Source organism: Neltuma alba, unplaced genomic scaffold (genome assembly GCF_004799145.2).
Source record: "Neltuma alba isolate B1F8T4 unplaced genomic scaffold, ASM479914v2 tig00012532_pilon, whole genome shotgun sequence".
NCBI lineage: Eukaryota > Viridiplantae > Streptophyta > Magnoliopsida > Fabales > Fabaceae > Neltuma > Neltuma alba.
In genome coordinates, this window is record NW_021636997.1 from 80305 (window position 1) to 98508 (window position 18204).

Below are 18204 nucleotides of genomic sequence, written 5' to 3' on the forward strand. Positions count from 1 at the left end.
TCTAATAATAGTAGTTCTAACCAATACATTTGATTAGTAATAATATTTTAGGAAAGATAACATTTATTTATTGTAAATAATTAATTTAATTTATTTTTTTAATCTCTTCAAATTAGTCAACTAACTTTTATATTTAGGACTGAAAGTAGTATAGTGAAAGCGACAAGCCGGCGAGCTGAGACAAGTTGGCTTACACGCCACTTGTATTATAAATACTAAACACCCTGCGATTCCTGCGTTCATTGTAATAATACTACAGAATTAGTTCTGATCCATTCACTGTCATATTCTATATGCCTACCGGCTGGGATTCTGATGCCTCACCCTTTTAATTTGTCCAACATGCTTCTCTTGTGGACTATCAAGTTAGAGAATTTCGTTGCTTTATAGTTGTAGTTGCTCTCTACTTATTTCCTCACCACTCTTCCTATTTGGTTGCTATGCTTCGCTCTCTTGGATTTTTCAGTGGGCTTTCAACCTTTGTGTGTGTGTATTCAAGTATTATTGTGGTCGCAAATTGCATTCTTTGAACAAAACTGCCGTTGCTGCTTGTTTCTTTTTTGATCCGGTGGCTCAGAACCATGTTTCCTATACTTGCGTGTTATTTAATATTCCTCTGGTCCTAAATGTAAGACCCTTAAACCGGAGGAGTACTTCTTCAAGTTCTTAATATAAGACCTTGTTTGATTTTTATTTTGGTCCTAAATATAAGATCTCAATTCACTTTGTCTCTCATATTTATTCTTTTCTTTTTTTCAAAATAATCCTTCTCATAATGATAGTTCCAGCCAATAAACTTGATTATCAAGGATATTTTAGAAAAGGCAATACTTATTTATAATAAATAACTAACTTAATTTATTTTTTTAATTTACTCAAACTAATCAACTAGTTTTTATATATAGGGCCGGAAGCAATACTAGGAAATACTAGAAGGCACATAACGTTGACAGTGAGACCCTTGGGTCAGCCATGCTTCTATTTTGCTATTTCCATGTTTGAGATACTACTATTTGTACTTTATCAGATTAACTCTCGATATTTTCTCTCAAGTTTATTCTTTTTAAACTCTACAACTAGAATCCAACTTGGCTTATAATTCAAGGATCTGTGAGCCAGCATGCTATAAAGCACCTTTGTAAACGGTAATTCATCCACGACTGTGCGTTTATCTTGTTCGGATTCGCAAACAAGGAAGATGAAAACTTTTGCAGCTAAGGTTGAGGAAGGAGGTGAAGGCGAGAATGGCAAGCCATCCTTTGGACCAGCATACCGTAATCTCCTATCAAAAAATGGCTTTCCTCCAATGGATCCAGAACTATGCACTGCTTGGGATATTTTCAGGTAACTTCAGTACCTCAAAATCCTTCATTTTCCCTTGTCACATGATGGCCCATGTGTATGGTAAATGACTTTAAAATAGGCCACTTGGGCAACGGCTCCTGCTCTGTTTTTCTGTGTTAAGACATTTGGTGACTGACAGAAGTCCCACGCCTTCCTGGATGATTGTAGTGTGTCAGTCAGAAAGTATCCTCAAAACCGGATGCTGGGATTTCGAAAATTTGTTGATGGAAAGGTATCTGCGTAGCCAAGTTTTTTTCCTCTTTAATTGTCGATGTCAAGAAGATGTGATCACTGAATTTTGACTTCTTGTCTAATAGATAGGACCATACGTCTGGAAGACATACAAGGAAGTTTACGATGAAGTTCTTCATATTGGCTCTGCTTTGCGAGCATCAGGGGCTGAACCCGTAAGTACTTTCAAGAGGCTTCTCTCGTCAGTTTCACATATTGTACGTTAGAATTCACACAGATATTTTCTCCATGTATCTCGTGGAAATTCTGTGATAGGGCTCTCGAGTTGGAGTTTACGGATCTAATTGCCCACAATGGGTTGTGGCAATGGAGGTTTGGCACTTCCCTAATAAGCGTTGTCCTTTTAAAGTTGTCAATGTTTTTTCTTTTCATGATGCTATATGAGTATTTTACGCCCATATAGGCTTGTTGCGCCCACAGTTTGGTTTGTGTGCCTCTCTACGACACACTTGGTAAGCTGCTGCTTCATTGTTTTTCTGCTATTAGTAGCCATCCAAAAGATCCTAGCATGACTCTATTCATGTTTAAATCTTGAAAAAGGCTCCTGGTGCTTATATATATTTATATATACATATATGATCAATTTTGATATATTTATTGATTGGAAACAAACTAAACATTGATGCAGGTTCTGGCGCTGTAAACTTTATTATAGATCATGCAGAAGTAGATTTTGTTTTTGTCCAAGATAAGAAGCTTAAAGAAGTAAGAATCACTTTCTTATGAAGAAAAACTTTCTTTTCCAAACGAATTCATATTTGACAGGCAACGGGGTTCTGACTGTATAACTACACTTACCTGTAGCTTTTGAACCCTGACTGCAAATCGACTCAGCAACTGAAAGGTAAAAGTAGCTACTTCCAGCATTTCTCCGCCACATAGCTAACAGGAGGCGTCTAAAATATGTGCTTGTGGAATTGCAGCCATGGTGTGCTTCACTTCATTGACAAATGAAGAGAAAGACAAGGCAGCGTCCATTGAAATTAAGCCATATTCATGGGCCGAGTTCTTGGACATGGTTGGTCTGCAAGGAATTTGACATCATATAACATCATTCATGCACTCGATATGGAATGAACTTCTGTAACATGACATCTTCATGTCATATAAACAGATACTGTTATCTGCACTATAACTGTGGGTCAGCTTTATATCTTGTCATAATGTCATTGACTATTTCGGTAACTAAGTTATGATCCCACTTATAGTGCAGTAATTTGATCTTATAACGGTTCTACTTATCCCATTGATGTAAATTTCTCATGCTTCAATGGCTTATCTAAACTTTGCATCGTACAGGGAAAGGAAAACCCATCGAGCATTTCAGAACCTCAAGCTCAAAGCATCTGCACAATAATGTACACAAGTGGGACCAGTGGAGACCCTAAGGGTGTTGTTCTAACACATGAAAACATAACGTCTTTTGTAAGAGGAATGGATCTTTTCTTGGAACAATTTGAAGAAAAGGTATTCTTAATGCTTGAGCCACCAGCAAAATAGTATGCCATAATTTCTATTCTCTCTTTCTTAGTGCTCAAAATAATACCATGGTGACTTGCGATGTTTTCGTTGTGATTTGTTTGGTATGGCAATAACACTTTCAAGTAGGTTATGGGTAAAAATGTAATCATCTACTAGTATAAATTTAGAGAAGACCTCTATCAATTAATCTTACGCAGTTAAATTTATTTGCATTAGGTTCTTACCCCTTCCCCTCTATTTTTTCTCACGGATTTATTTCACTATGTATAGATGACTGAGGAAGATGTGTATTTATCATTCCTCCCCTTGGCTCATTCCCTTGATCGAACAATTGAGGAATACTTTTTCCATAAGGGTGCTTCTGTTGGCTACTACCATGGGGTACGTGCACCTCAGAATTTTTTGGGTACTGGAAGTTTGGAGTTACCTGGTTATATCGTTAACAAGAGTAAGATACGGGAAAGATAGATGCTAAAATGTAGATAGCAACAATTTCTCGTGATTGCTGTTCGAGAGAGAGTAATAAGCCTCTTTTCATGACACAAATGAAAGTGTGTTTGTGTGTGCATAGTGTGGTAAATAAATAAGAGCGATGGTTTGACGTTTTAGCAATCTTATGTTACGGGCCACTGTGCCAGGACTATGCTCCCATGACTCTTGGCAGGAATTGCGGTATGATTGTTGATCATGATATATGTGTGTGGTAAACTCCCCTTGAAGACCGTAGAGTTCCTTCATCAAGATTCATCTGTACTTAGAAACTCATAATCTTCCTACACTATAACACTACATAGTTTCCCATCTGCTTCAGAATTTGACAATTTAGTGCCAATCCCTTTGAAAAATCTTTGCGAATTTCTTGAATCACTTGAGTGCAGGATCTGAAGGCATTGAGGGATGATTTAATGGAGTTGAAGCCCACGCTCTTTGCTGGGGTCCCACGAGTTTTTGAAAAAGTCCACGAAGGCAAGATTACGCATCATGAGAAAATCTGTTGCTTCTTTTTGTTTCAGTTCAATAAAACTTAGCCAAGCCCATCAGTGTTTCAGGTATCAAGAAAGCAGTTGAAGAACTGAATCCAGTGAGGAGAAGAGTTTTTGACTTGCTTTACAGATAGTAAGTTGACGTTAGAGTCATAGAATCTTGCTCACTTGTTCGACGCATAGTTTGTAGGCGGATATAACTCTCCTAATTTACATGTATGCCATACAGCAAACTTTATTGGATGAACAAAGGGTACAAGCAGAAAAATGCATCACCTTTAGCAGATCTATTAGCCTTCAGGAAGGTTATATATCTACCCTCTTGCCACATTGCTTGTCTTTGTCGAATCTGCATAATTGATGCTTTAACCATCTGGGTTAGAACTCTAAAGTACTAGTCCTTTCCCCCTTACGAACCTCAATTCCTGGTTAGGTCAATGCTCGTCTAGGTGGGCGTATTCGACTAATATTATCAGGAGGTGCACCCTTGAGCTCTGAGGTGGAAGAATTCTTGCGTGTTACTTCTTGTGCCTTCGTATGTCAAGGCTATGGTAAATGACTCTACTTTCTGTTCCTTTGTTCTCTTTTGTGTGAAACAGCCACGGCCAATTTACTGATATGAATTATCAAGCATTTAGAGTACATTAACACGTGGATTTGTTAGGGCACATTATAATTTTGCAACTCAATGTAACCCTGATGGTGGTCAATCCAGGATTAACTGAAACGTGTGGATCAGCTACTCTTTGCTATATTGATGAAATGTGCATGATGGGCACAGCTGGTGTCGTGAATGTGTACAGCGAATTGAGGTTGGAGGAAGTTCCAGAGATGGGCTATAGTCCTCTTGGAAGTCCTTCATGTGGCGAAATATGTGTGAGAGGCAAATCTGTTTTTGCAGGCTACCACAAAAATCCCGAGTTGACTAGAGAAGCCTCTAAAGATGGGTGGTTTCACACAGGTAGCCATTCATGTCTTGCCTCAGACTGAATTATGATTGATGTGCACGCAGTTTGATTTGTCCGCCTCTGGTATATCTGCAGGGGACATAGGAGAAATGCTTCCTAACGGTGTCATCAAGGTTATTGACAGGAAGAAGAATCTAATAAAACTCTCTCAAGGAGAGTATATTGCACTTGAGTATCTGGAAAATGTTTATGGAATCACTCCCATTGTTGAAGATGTAAGCATGTCTTCATGTTTCCTGTTTGAGAAAGGGATTTCAGCCCCGGGACTGCTAACAAGTTTATGATCAATTTCCCCCTCTTTTTTCCATTCAGATCTGGGTTTATGGAAATAGCTTCAAGTCAGCTTTGGTGGCGGTAGTGGTTCCAAATGAAGAAATTACAAAAAAGTGGGCATATTCAAAAGGTCACATGGCTTCTTTTTCTGAACTCTGTTCCCTTGACCAGTTGAAGAAATACGTGCTGTCCGAGCTCAAATCTATTGCTGAGAGAAACAAGGTAACCACAGCATCTGACATTGAGAGTAGTAACATAACCAGTAATGGACTACTAGTTCTGTCATTTTAAGACTGGCGTGGCAATGTGTTTCCTTCTCATTTTCTTTTCGACGTTTGTGTCTGTGGGGAACTAGCTGAAAGGATTTGAACATATCAAAGGAGTAATATTAGAGCCGCGTCCATTTGACGTGGAAAGAGACTTGGTGACAGCAACAATGAAAAAGAGAAGAAATAATTTGCTTAAGTATTACCAGGTAAATATATATATATAAATGTCATGTTGTGTTTCTCACTCTTGTATTAGTTAGTTGGAGAGAGAGGGTTGATGAATTATTGTGAATGTAACAGGTGGAAATAGATGAAGCGTACCGAAGTTTGACGGGAGATAAGCATAATTAAATACTGAGGCGTCAGTTCAAAGATATCAGTTTGTTCCTGTTACGTATGTCAATGAATAGATGGCACTCCCTCTGCTCCTAATTAAATGTTTTCCCCAGAAATTTAGCCCTAATTAAATGTTACTATATGAGGATACAATCTTTCTTGGGAGTTGGAGGGGAAATCATTAAATAGAGGTGCACATGGAAAATAAAATATTGGAGAATTCCCAGCATGCATGTTTATGTTTAAAAAGAAAAAAAGCAAGAAAGAAATAAAAGAGACGATATAGAGAAGTGCAAGAGGGAATACGTGTTGATCCGTGGCTTCTGCTGGCTGTATGGGAAAATATAAAATCCTGGCTTGGTGGTGCTCCAGCAGAAAAGTAGACAGCGCTCGAGGTAGTCCCACTGAACGTGAAATTTAGGGCAGTGGCGAGAAATGAAGCATCCATCAAGTGGGAGGGCTTTTAAATGAGAGGGGCGCGCACTCTTTTGCAAGTCCCTTACTGGGAAGTACAGCGAAAGCAGATGAATTAAGCTCCAGCTGGCCGCCACCCCTCCTCGAATAAACGCCCTGCATGTGCCTGTTTTCACTTTCCTGAGCTTTCAAATGCACTCGGTTGTTGTTTTCAAATACGTGTTTCCACCAGATTTGTAATTTTCGAGGCCCCCGCAAATTAATTTCAAGGCCTCCAAATAGTCAAAATACTTCGTAACAATAATAATACTTCCTAATTGTCCATAATATAGTCATCTTAATTAATTCACCATAACTAAGAAAGGGTAGTTAACTTCAAAGCTGTTCACAATTTTACCCATGTTACATGAAATAGTATTTGAGATAGAAAAATATAAGGAATTACCGTACGTTTAAATATTAATTGTAAGAACAAAACTACCAAATATATATTAATTACACTCTATGGGTGACTTGTATTTTGAACCCAACACATTCTTTTACGGAAAAAATAAGCAATACTCATTCCAACTCCACGATTCATGTACTCATTTTTACTAAAGTCTATTTTTCAAACAGGTAGGTAAGATCTCTAATGACGCCGGCACGTCCACGAAATCTCCAGCAACGAGTTAATAACTTATCTGAACTATCAAATGCCAACACATCCCTGCGTTTTTTTTTTTTCCTTTTTTCAATGTATACTCTTTATTCTTCTTTATTTAAAAAAATCTTTTTCATATTAATTATATTTCTTTCCTTCTTTTATAAAAAAATGCTTACGAGTTTTTGGTGCTCTTATTCTTATTTATTAGACAATTTCCAAAATTTAGACAATCATTAATACTTTTTTCTTTCCTGAAAAACGTCAGTGAAAAGTAGTCATTTTAATTAATTAATAAAGAGAGAATGCGAGAAAGTAGAGTATTTAAAGAAGGATATTTCTGGAAAAATTACATAGTCGTCATCATCGATTAGTTTTAGTAATATGTGTAAACTTTATCTTGTAATTAAAAAGAAAAGGAATGAAAGAGGTACATTCTAAGAATTCTCTTCTTTTACCGGGTTGCAGCTACATAGGATCATGTTGTCATCAGTTTGCCGATAAGTGCTTAAATTAGCTTTACACACACACACACACATCTATATATATACACACGCGTATATGTTAACAAAACAAGACAAAAATCACACCACATTCTTTTCAATCCTAAATATAAGACATTTTTCTTTCTGTCTTTTTTTTTTTTTTTTGCCATCCATCCTCTTGTTCTTAAATGTAAAGCTCTTTGCAAATTACGACTCAATATTTATTAGCCATTTTGGCCAAAAAAATATTTATGAGCCATTTATTAAGTACACCCCTATTACACTCTATGTTAGAGTATTTGATAAAATAGAGCCTAACCATTATCTCACCGTGTCGACAGAATCGACTAAAGATGGGTTTGATAAAAGAGTATAATTTTTTAAAAATTATTTATTATTTTTAGCCCTTTTTCTTTTTGAGTTTACGAAATTTAGTTACAAAGCTCTTGAATTTTGATTTTTTTTTTTGGGTATACCAAAGCTCTTGAAATTAATTTATGGGGTGAGGGAGCGTCATTTAATTGTTCATGATCGGGATGCAGCCTGTCTGAACCATTGCAACTTTCCGTCCAAAAAACAAAAGAATCCATGGAACTACTTTGGTTTTTTTTTTTTTTTGAGCAAAACGGAACTACTTTGGTTTAAAAGAGCCGTTTTACACGTCACCCGCGGACCAAACAGAGACGAGTCATAAAGTAACTTAAAAAAGATACAGTCAAAGGAAAATAAAAATCTGAAAATTCTTCTATTGGTTACGTAGATTAAACAAAGTTTTTGTCCGTATCCTAAGGCTTGTCCAAGGTCGGTTTGAACTTCCGGCAGCGGTATTCCCTCCTCCCTCTACAGTTCGTACATGGACTCTTTAAAATCGTGCGGTCGTGCAATTTGTTCCCCTGCTTCTTTTTCCTTTTGAACTCTTGTTCTTTTCTCTCGTTACATAATTGCATGACTGCAATATTTTTAGATATTTTAATTAAATGTCGTTGAATTATGAATATTGGATTCATATTCACATTCAATTAAATCATTTAAATATATATATGACGCGATCCACGTGTCCATTGAGAAAGTCCAGCTTAGAATTTCAGTTTTCACTTTAGTTTAATTAATTGAATTAATTTGATCTAATAACACGCGATATAACAGTGTATTAGTAAATAGGTACCATAGCTAATGACGATTTCCAAGCTAATGACGCTTCTATTTTCAACCTAGCTCATCCCCTGACTAGAATAATTAGTATCAAACTACTCTCTTGACCCTCTCCTGTGATTTTATACACACAACTGGTTTAGAAAACAGCAGGCTGTTGCTTCAGATATATACAAAGCATGGCACGTGGTTTTTATAACATGGGTGTGTATGGATGAGATTGGACTGAATTTGCTACCAGCTCAAAATCTAATCTAATAAGGATCTCGAGATAAAAGAGACAGCTCAAGATCTAGTCTAATCCAATACCAACACACGGTCTAGCCTGGTCCAATGCCAATATGAGATTGGATTGGATTGGACTTGGTCCAAGCAATCCATATCATCTTTTTAATTTTTAATTTTTTTAAATTAGAGATAAGACTGCAACTTACCATATAAAATTTTACACGTGTTTTGATTAAAACTTCATCAAATTTGATCACTCCCTTTTAATTTCCCACTAATATCATGTTTCATTTATTAATCCTTATCAATATAGATCATATATTGAAGAAAATATATACAAATGCTCATCACTTAGGAAGTTCATAGATAAGTCTTTATTATCTAAATTGACCAAAAACTTATATAAAAGAATTAAAACAAATTTAAATTATATAAATAATATTTAAAAAATAAAAAATAAAAAACTCGGGTCACACTAGACTGGACCAATTGGTCTAAGAGGTCAGTCCCCAATCCAATCGAGCTCAACAAGTCCAGTTTTACTTCGTGCCAATTGTTCTAAACCGGGTTTATTTAAGTTGAACTGGACTATATTAGACCATCAAATTTTTACATAACCCCAACTTATAAGCCTTTCACTGCTTTTTTTTTTAATTGCAGGGAAATCCATGTGCATGTATTGTTTAAAAATTATGAATTCATCCTACATGAGAAAAAAAAACAACTCCTATTTTGCGGCATTCTTGAATTAAGCCTGATTAGAGAGGGAAAAAAAGGAAAAGAGGTAATGTAAGAGATGAGCGGCACAGCGGGGCTCCTGTTTTGTATCTGTACTGTGCTTGACAAGAAAAAAGCACGTACAAGAAGTAAAGGGTGTTTTGCACGGTGGATAGCTACGTACATTAATTGTAAGATAAGGGCAAAAAATACCCCAAGAAGGAATGGAATAGAACCAATCATGCTCCATGCTGCCGCACAAGAGGAAAATGGTAGGAGACCAAAAAAGAAAGAGACCTGCCCTCGGAGCAGTTTGCCGACAAAATACGATGACAGATAACTGTGATTACCAGAGGAAGGGTCTTTCTTCTACGTGTACTATAATCTGTTTTGCAACTTTTATTTTGCGTCCTTTTAATAAAACCCATGTTTTATCATTAATTCCCTGTCCCCACGAGTACCAGCCATTTACCGCCTGGTTGGGTTAGAAACGAGGCCTTCATTACCGGCCAACAACAAGTACTTGTCTTTTCTGGTGAGTTTGGTGCACTCAAAACCCAGAGCCTCCCCAATCTGAGACTGCACGTGATTAGCGACCTGGAATCTCGGATCCTCGTCACCGCCAGAGGTAAAGGATGCGGAGAGACCTGTTGCAAAAACTTAAGAGAGTAAACTGGGGACGGGTTCATGAGAAAGAAAACCGGGTCTAGCCACTTAAATCCTCCTGCGGTTGTACCGTGGAACATGCTGACGTGACTATCAATAGCAACGGGTGTTATTTCGTCGCAGATTTCTGAGAACAGAGGACTGAATCTCAATAAATACGGCTCTCTGCACGTGGTCCCCTCCGGGCACACTGCTACGTCCCCTTGCTTTACCAACTCCTTCATCATGTTCGCATCCTGATCCCTGTTCCTCGTTAAACGCACCGTCTTGATGGGCGCTAATATCTCCGACAGTCTACTCAAGCTGTACGTGACGGCGATCAAGTCCTTCTTCTGGAGCACAAAAGACAGGTAGAGAGGATCTAGCAGAGTTCTGTGGTTGCACACATAAAGACGGCCTTCGCTTTTGGAGGACATCTGGGCCGAGTTCGTGGGCAATGACGCCGTGAGACGCAGCCCAGAGAAGGTGAGCAGAGGAGTTGAGATGCTGTGCGGGAGGGACAGCGTCACGATAATCCTGACAATCGCGAGAATTATCGAATACGGAAGCCACATCAATATGGCTACGCCCTCGAGAGGGGTGGGTCCCACGGCCAATCTACTGTCGTGGAAGATCAACGCTCCGGGGTATTTCTCCCTCGCTAGCTTTTGCCAGCCTCTCTTGTCAGCTTCGGTCACCAAGTATATTTCCTGTTAATAAAAGACAGACAACCTATGAGTTTCAGAAGACGACAACTACTAACCTTTTACTTTGACAGTAAAGAACGGACACATGGTAATACTGCGGCCTGAAAAGATTTACTGCATGAACCTTCAAGTGGCGAAAAGGAAAATAAAATGAAGATCGTACAGAAACGAACCCTGCACTGGGAGAACAAGTCATGGTCAAGGATCCTATTGAAGGTTGTGATGCCAATGGCATCAGAACATCCTCTCTCTTCTAGAACCTTTTCCGGAGCATGTTTGGAGTTTCTGGGCTCCATCAACCCCACGTAGTAGCCGCAAAACACTTTGAGCTCTCTGCCTACTACAAAATCGACCTTCAAATACTCTCTCAAGAAACTTTCCACCATTACCTGGGGTAAATTACTGACGCCCACTTTCTTTCCACCCCGGCTCAGCACTTCGATGATTTCGGACCCAACGTTTTCCAGCAAGAACTTTGGCAGAACAGCCCTTCCCGCTCTGAAGCTTTCTGCTTTGATCCCAAAGAAGCTTATCATAACCATTATTTGTATCCCCATTCGGTCTCCCACCAAACAAACCAGAGGATATGACACAAGGAGAAAAGTGGCTCTAAAGAGATCACCAGCTTCGAAAGCCACGAGCACAAAGTAAGGGAACAGAGAAGGAGATCTCAACAGAGTTCCTTCCACATCAAAGATTAAAGTATGGTCGTCGAGGTCTGATCTATAAGCCAGAGAGGAATACTTTTGGTATTTAAACTGGGTTCCGAAGGTATTGCCAATATTTTTGGGGATGCCAACGAGGTTCTTGAGTTGCTTGAGAAGAAAACGGTACCAAAAGAAGAATGGAGCTCTGAAGAAGAACGGTCTGAATATCTTGGCCATGTAGATATACTTCGATACGGTGGTTACGAAAGGCAGGGGAGTCAGGTTTCCGAACGGAACCAACGTATTTATATGGCTGCTGGTCCATCAACGCCCTTAGAAGAACTTTATTATTACAACAATGGCATCTTGTTTGTGGAGACGTTAGATCCCATTAGCCAGCGTATGATTGCCATGCAAATCTAACTTTTTCTTTCTTGGTTGATTTATGACTTCCAAATTCCAAGAGGATTACCCTGAGGTTTGGGCGTCACGCTTGTCGTTTCTGGGGCATGGGGTCAGAACCGTAAAATAGTATACTCGTACACGCTCGTGTTGACTTGGATCCCTCATCCGTTATGATTATTACTCGCGTCTGGGGTCACCCATGAAAGCCGTAAGACAGACGGGATCCCCGAGGGGCGCAAGTACGCGCCTCTCATGAGGCCCCTAATTACTAAACGACGTGTGTTTTGCTTTTGTATTTCCAGTTTCTTTCAGTGGGCATCGTGTTGCATCTGAACTCCGCATTTTCACAACTCTAATGGGAGTAATTCTCATTTTTCTGAATCCTAAAATTCTCAAAATAGAATATACAGATTATCTTTTTAATGTAGACTTATTTATAAATTGTCGTACGTGAACTTGCGATCAGATGAACATACACACAAAAACGCACGTCGTCTTAATGTTGACTAATAATGTTGACTCGTGAGAAAGAAGACTCAAGGCGGGGATAGGCGGGCTGCCAAGGGAAGAAAATGCAAGAATAAATTAAATGGCCATCACCAACCCTTTTCTTCCTCTTCTTCTCTCTCTCGCCCCCCTCATATGGCAGATTTCCAGGATAGTTGAATACCAGGGACATGATGAAGATATTTTTAGGAAGAAAGGGGCAGGAGGCGTAAATGTGATGGAGCCTAGTGAGAAATAAATGAAAAGTGCATAATAATATAGCTTTCGGGGCTCACATAAACATTAAAACGGGACGGCCCATTGTGACCTGAGGTTGATGAATCCGAGGGGTCATTTCTCATTAAAGCCTCCACCTACTGCCCCTCCCAGATTATTTATTCCAAAAGCATGTTTATCTGCTAGTAATAATGGGCCAAGTCATACTATGAGACAGTGAGCGCTTCGTGGGTCAGCACCGTCAAAGTCTTTCACTTTCCTTGCGATCAGAATTCAACACCATTGATACATGTATGTGATGAACATGAATAGTGCTTTGAGTCGGAGTCGGACCAAGCGCTAATGTTTGACTTGGTAAGACTCGGATGATTTTCGAGCTGAGGAACCTCTCGAGACCCTACGGGGGTTTATTGAACCTATCCAGCCCATAATAAATCATCCTTAATCAGCTTGCTCGCTCTATGTATATAACATCATCATGCTCATTATTCCTAAATTATTGACAGTGGAACTGGACATTTGCACGCCGCCATCTATTATCACCGCCGATCTCAGCATACAGTCTCAGCACGAACAAGCCACTCGCTCTGGTTCTGTCTTCTTGCTTGAGTAGCAGCCTCTGTGTTGATTCAGAGTATTTATCAGTTTCGCGTCCTAGCTGTGCGTGGCGTTTTGATTATTTATATTTAGAAATGACTTTTGTGGTTGATTCTACCCCCACCAAAAAAAAACTCCTCTCACGGCGGCTTTCAATTGTTTCAAAGCCTTTGGAACAAAAGAGAAAGAGGTAGAGCTGTTTATGCATTTATGGGTTATATAGGACGAAGGGAGCGCCTCTTGTTGACCTGACCCATCAAATTTAGGTGGCCGCGTGCTTGAGTAGGATGTGGCATGTCCCGAACGGCACTGAAATCGATGAATGGCGCAAAATGATTATCCTCAGATAAAATTAAGTTTTTCTGCGCGTCAAAGTGAAGATAGAGTTGTTATTTTAGCAGGATATTAAACCGAGTCCCATGATGATAGTCCTGAAGACATATTAATTGATGATGAAAAAAATATGATGGAAATATGAAGTGAGGGGGAATTTGGGAAACATGCAGGTCAGATAAGAATGGATGGGCGGAGGGATGAGTTGTTCGTGGGATGAGTGGATTACGCAGAATTGGGCGAATGGGGAAATAGTGATACGTAGGATGAACGTGAAGAGGAGGGGAGGGAGTGTCCTGTTTTAAGTGCGCATGAAAAGAAACATCTTCTCTGAATGTGGACGATTCAGGGGGATCGAGAGCCTCTCCCTCAAGCCGACCTGTGCCTTTTGACTTTTCCATGTTCATACGTACTTTTTTTGTCCTATTTATAAAACAGAAACATAAAGTATTTTTTGGTCCTGTTTATAAGACACTGAGAGAAAATTTATTATATAGATGTACAATTTTACCCCTCATTTATTATTGTGTTGACTTTATTTATATGAAGTATAATGCATATTAAATAGGATAAAATTAGAGAGTTATTAAATTTTAAATAAAAATTAATAAAATTTAAGGTTTTTTTTAGGTTTGTGTGAAACATACTAAAAATATCTTATAAATAAGACTAGAAGAGTACATACACATATATCTCCTTGCGTGCGCTGCAAACACCGGTCTCCACTTCCAAAACCCTGCACTCGTTTCACTCCATATTCATCCATCCCTCCCTCCAAATTGCATCCGGGCTTAGGGGACCACACATTCCCATAAGAGAATGGATTTTCAAACTGGGGCAAGTTGGGTGACGTGAGGTGTAAAATTAACTAATCATCAGTGCATAAGCAGAAGCCGCGGTGCCCATCTTCCAGTTGGTTGGAGAAGACCAAATCCTCAAAGTGCCATCACACATTCACACTCAGATGCCTCCTCCTTCTCCGGCGGTTCGGCTGCCCCTGCTTTTCTGGGCACCCAATGCCAGCCTTCAATTCCCTTCGGTTTTGCCATGCATCACGTTATCTTCCCATTCTCATTTATTCATTTTATAATACCAATTATATTCGGCGTCGTGCGTATATACACATGTGATGAATACTCTTTCATGTTATCTATAATTCATTATCAACATATATATTTCATCATAATTAAATTTTTTTTTAATTCTGTTTTAAAATTTAACAACTTTTCAACATTAACTTTATTTAGTATATATTATATTCTATGAAAACAAAATCTACCCAACAATAAATAAAAAATACAATATTTATTAAAAAATTAATAATGTGACTTATTAAAAAAAATCGCCTCTCTAAAGATCAGAGGAGTGTTACTTGTTTATCTGCTGTATAAAAGATACTCCTCTGGTCCTTAATATAGAACCTAATTATTGAGTTAGTTTTGGTCCTAAATATAAGATATATTTCTCATATTTATCAATTTTTTTTCTAAATTACCCGTGTAGATACGTCCTCAACCATAATCAAGTAGAAGAAGAAGATGTGGTATTAAAAAAGATGATTATGGTAATACCTTCGGTCTTTAATATAAGGCCCTGTTTAACTTTTATTTTGGTCATAAATATAAGATCCCAATCCATTTTGTCTCTTATATTTATATTTTTTTTCTAAAGTTGCTCTTCTAACAATGATAGTTCTAGTCAATACACTTGATTAGCAATGATATTTTAGGAAAGACAACACATATTTAAGACAAATAACTAACTCAACTTACTTCCTTAATCTCCTCAAATTAGTCAACTGACTCTTATAATGAGGGCCGAGGTAGTATTTTAGAAAAAAACGTGTCACATTTCTTATAATTAACTAATTTACCTAACTTTCTTAATCTAATCAAATTAGTTAAATGGGTCTTATATTAAGGACTGGAGGAGTATCTTAATACTACCTCCGGTTTTTAATATAAGACTTTATTTAACTTTTACTTTGATCCTAAATATAAGACATCAATCCATTTTGTCTTTTATATTTATATATTTTTTAAAAGTAGTCTTTCTAACAATGATAATTTTAACTAACACACTTAATTAGCAAAGATATTTTAAGAAAGACAACACCTATTTATTACAAATAACTAACCTAACTTCTTTTTTTAATCTCTTCAAATTAGTCAATTAGCTTTTATAATTAGAACTAAAAATAGTATATAAAATTGTTTTTTACTGTACATTATGTCTTTATTTAAATTCGTTCTGCACATCAAATGCACAGATTTTCGGGGGGTTAGGACTTGGGGCCAATTTTCACCCTCATTGGAGTTTGGCCAAACTCCCTTTCTATTGTTTCGTAAGGTTAGGCGCTCCACCGACATTTCCCTATGGCTACGACAGTTGGATCGAAAGCCGACCCTAGAGCCCGCCAACCCGGGACGAGGAGCGGTGGGGAATTCGCTAATCCACTAAATAATAAAAATAATAATAAAGAGTAAATTTCATTGTTGGCAACTTGGCATATCGGCACTGCAAGACTGCTTCTTTCACCCAAAAACCCCACCAAAAAAAAAAAAAGGCTTTGCATATACCGCTTTTATTATTATTATTATTATTATTTTTAGATAACTACTAATTAAGCCCTTTTTTTTGCAGGGGGAAAAGCGTTCTAAATTCTCGCTACCATTGGTGGAGTGGCCTCCATATGCTACATCACTAAAATTCGATAGAAACGTAGTAAATCGGTGCATGACTTGTATTAACTGAGCCATCTCAGTCTACTAGCAAACTTTAGACCATCCAAGGGGCTGTACAAGAAAAAATAAATGATCCAAAACTACTTGGAGCAGCCTAAATGTAGCGGAAATCGTCTTCACAGTGTCGGTGTCATGTACCCTGCACAACTGCATTAACACACGCAAGTTGAAAAACAATCAGATTGCAGCAATAATGGCAAAAGAATACAGAGTTGGACAATGAGAGCAAGGTGCATCACCTTCGTGGGTGAAGTTCTTGGAAAAACGGACAGAAATTAAACCTTCATCTGCTGCAATGCTCGGCTCGGGTGAAGCCATTACTCCAACAGCAGCGCCACGTCCTGATCTTATTCCTGCAAACTCTCAGTAACAAGAGTATCTAATAAACATGCAGAACACCGTATGCGCGTACAGAGTCTCTTGAAAGTTATTTCATGAACACAAACTATTTCACTAGAGATGCACCAAAGCGGAGTTTAAGTTTCAACCAAAACCGGATTCTCTTCAAAGCTTTTAAATGAGCTCAAAACATTGTGCAAAGAGCACCATAACACCAAGGAAGTGAAATAGGCTATAATTCTAAACTTAGTTCAAAAGTTAAATATGTTACAGGGGACTGTCCATTCCAAATATCTTCATGTGTGCCCATGCAGTGTGCTTTGAACGAAACAACAAAACGAAATTAGCACGGCCTAGTAATATTTGTGCAGTGAATGTTGTGCTCTTTAAGAACAGAGGTAATATAGGAAATGGACATTTTCCAATAGAATGAAAGATTACCAACAGAAACTTGCTCCAAGTCGTGCTTTCAATCTCTCAGGATGTTTGATCAATATTCAGTAAGTAAACAAATTCATACACCATTCTACATGCTTATCGCAAATATCTATATTATGTTACATGTATCTGGTTTCATGTTGGAGGTAAAGTGACATCCTAGGATTGGACCATCAGGGAACACTGGCAAAAAGCCTTTATTATACTATATACTCAATCTGAACAGAATGTCACACAAGCATCATCATTATGATCCACTGGGATGTCAGATTTGAGCATCTTAGCATCCATCATGCAGAAGAATAAAGCTACAGCAAGGCCAAAGTCCTATTTATGAAACCAAGAGAGATCATGATTCAGCAGTTATAGAGAAACAACTTCAGCGGTCCGGTTCAAGTGATGCCATGTTTGACACAAACCAAATTTGGGATGAAAGTTTAGGTAGGTAGCAGTGCAAGGAAGTCAATCTCAATAAAAGAACCCTAAATTTACCTTGGATTATAATGATGGCAAAAAAGAAAATAGTGATGACCATGGCAGAAAGACCAGCATATGATGATGATGATGATGCCTTTCTTGCCTTCATCTTCCTTGTAGCCTTCATTTTCTTAATCCTTTCACGCTTCCTCAAGGCAATCTCGGCAATGTCCTGCACAAGCTTCTTATCAGCAGCATCCAGCAATGGCCTTTAGGTGGTCGTGGGGGCTTAGGAGGCTTTGCGTTAGTCTTCTTTTTCTTTTCTTTGCCATTATTATTCTTTACATGAGGCAGTTTCTTATGTACATCTTCTAAACATGCATCTACATGATGCAGTGGTACACCATCATCCATAACATCAGCTGATTTTGACGAACTGCTACATGTTTCAACCCCACTTTCATGCTTTTTGGAACCATCAAAGTTCGGAAGCCTATTCCATGTCCAACTAAATAAATTCTTCCATCGTTTTTCACTGCAATCAAGGTCCTGCTTTCCCCTCCTCTCACTAGTATTCCCACCACTTTCAAGATCATATTCTAAGTCTTTCTCTCTTGAAACGGTTTGATCCATCTGATGTCAATCAATTTCATCAAAACAGAA

At 38.3% G+C, this 18204-nt stretch overlaps 2 protein-coding genes and 1 pseudogene across 6 annotated transcripts; 1 reads left to right on the top strand and 2 right to left on the bottom strand.

Annotated features, from left to right (window-relative positions):
* The first annotated feature begins 1091 nt into the window (after positions 1 to 1091).
* LOC114728302 (long chain acyl-CoA synthetase 1-like) lies at positions 1092 to 5969 on the top strand. 5 transcript variants are annotated; one of them, XM_028915184.1, is made up of 19 exons: positions 1093 to 1344; positions 1513 to 1576; positions 1662 to 1751; positions 1852 to 1908; positions 2000 to 2048; positions 2225 to 2301; positions 2401 to 2440; positions 2520 to 2614; positions 2896 to 3063; positions 3349 to 3459; positions 3957 to 4044; positions 4128 to 4194; positions 4291 to 4366; positions 4495 to 4612; positions 4777 to 5022; positions 5105 to 5244; positions 5342 to 5524; positions 5658 to 5777; positions 5872 to 5969. In XM_028915184.1, exons 1-19 carry the CDS (start codon positions 1199 to 1201, stop codon positions 5920 to 5922), a joined length of 1986 nt encoding a protein of 661 aa, XP_028771017.1. In that variant the 5' UTR covers positions 1093 to 1198; the 3' UTR covers positions 5923 to 5969. The 5 variants fall into 5 exon arrangements, with proteins under 5 accessions (XP_028771019.1, XP_028771017.1, XP_028771018.1 ...); XM_028915185.1 differs by having other exon boundaries at positions 1230 to 1344; positions 1484 to 1576; XM_028915187.1 differs by having other exon boundaries at positions 1270 to 1344; positions 1424 to 1576.
* A 3652-nt stretch (positions 5970 to 9621) lies between these two features.
* Positions 9622 to 11802, bottom strand: LOC114728312 (probable glycerol-3-phosphate acyltransferase 3; annotated as a pseudogene).
* Positions 11803 to 16296: 4494 nt separating this feature from the next.
* LOC114728306 (uncharacterized) lies at positions 16297 to 18174 on the bottom strand. Its single transcript, XM_028915192.1, has 4 exons — positions 17936 to 18174; positions 17617 to 17810; positions 16587 to 16700; positions 16297 to 16494 (listed from the first exon to the last, which is right to left on the bottom strand). Exons 1-4 carry the CDS (start codon positions 18172 to 18174, stop codon positions 16478 to 16480), a joined length of 564 nt encoding a protein of 187 aa, XP_028771025.1. The 3' UTR covers positions 16297 to 16477.
* Positions 18175 to 18204: the final 30 nt, after the last annotated feature.

Excerpts from the sequence above, each read along its gene's own strand:
- LOC114728306 (XM_028915192.1), bottom strand. The coding sequence starts at position 18,174 with ATGGATCAAACCGTTTCAAGAGAGAAAGACTTAGAATATGATCTTGAA. Across the intron at positions 17,811-17,935 it reads ATGGATGATGGTGTACCACT|GCCATTGCTGGATGCTGCTG; the intron begins GCATCATGTAGA and ends GACCACCTAAAG. Across the intron at positions 16,701-17,616 it reads TGCCATCATTATAATCCAAG|GAATAAGATCAGGACGTGGC; the intron begins GTAAATTTAGGG and ends GAGAGTTTGCAG.
- LOC114728302 (XM_028915184.1), top strand. The coding sequence starts at position 1,199 with ATGAAAACTTTTGCAGCTAAGGTTGAGGAAGGAGGTGAAGGCGAGAAT. Across the intron at positions 4,195-4,290 it reads TTTGACTTGCTTTACAGATA|CAAACTTTATTGGATGAACA; the intron begins GTAAGTTGACGT and ends TATGCCATACAG. Across the intron at positions 4,613-4,776 it reads CTTCGTATGTCAAGGCTATG|GATTAACTGAAACGTGTGGA; the intron begins GTAAATGACTCT and ends TGGTCAATCCAG.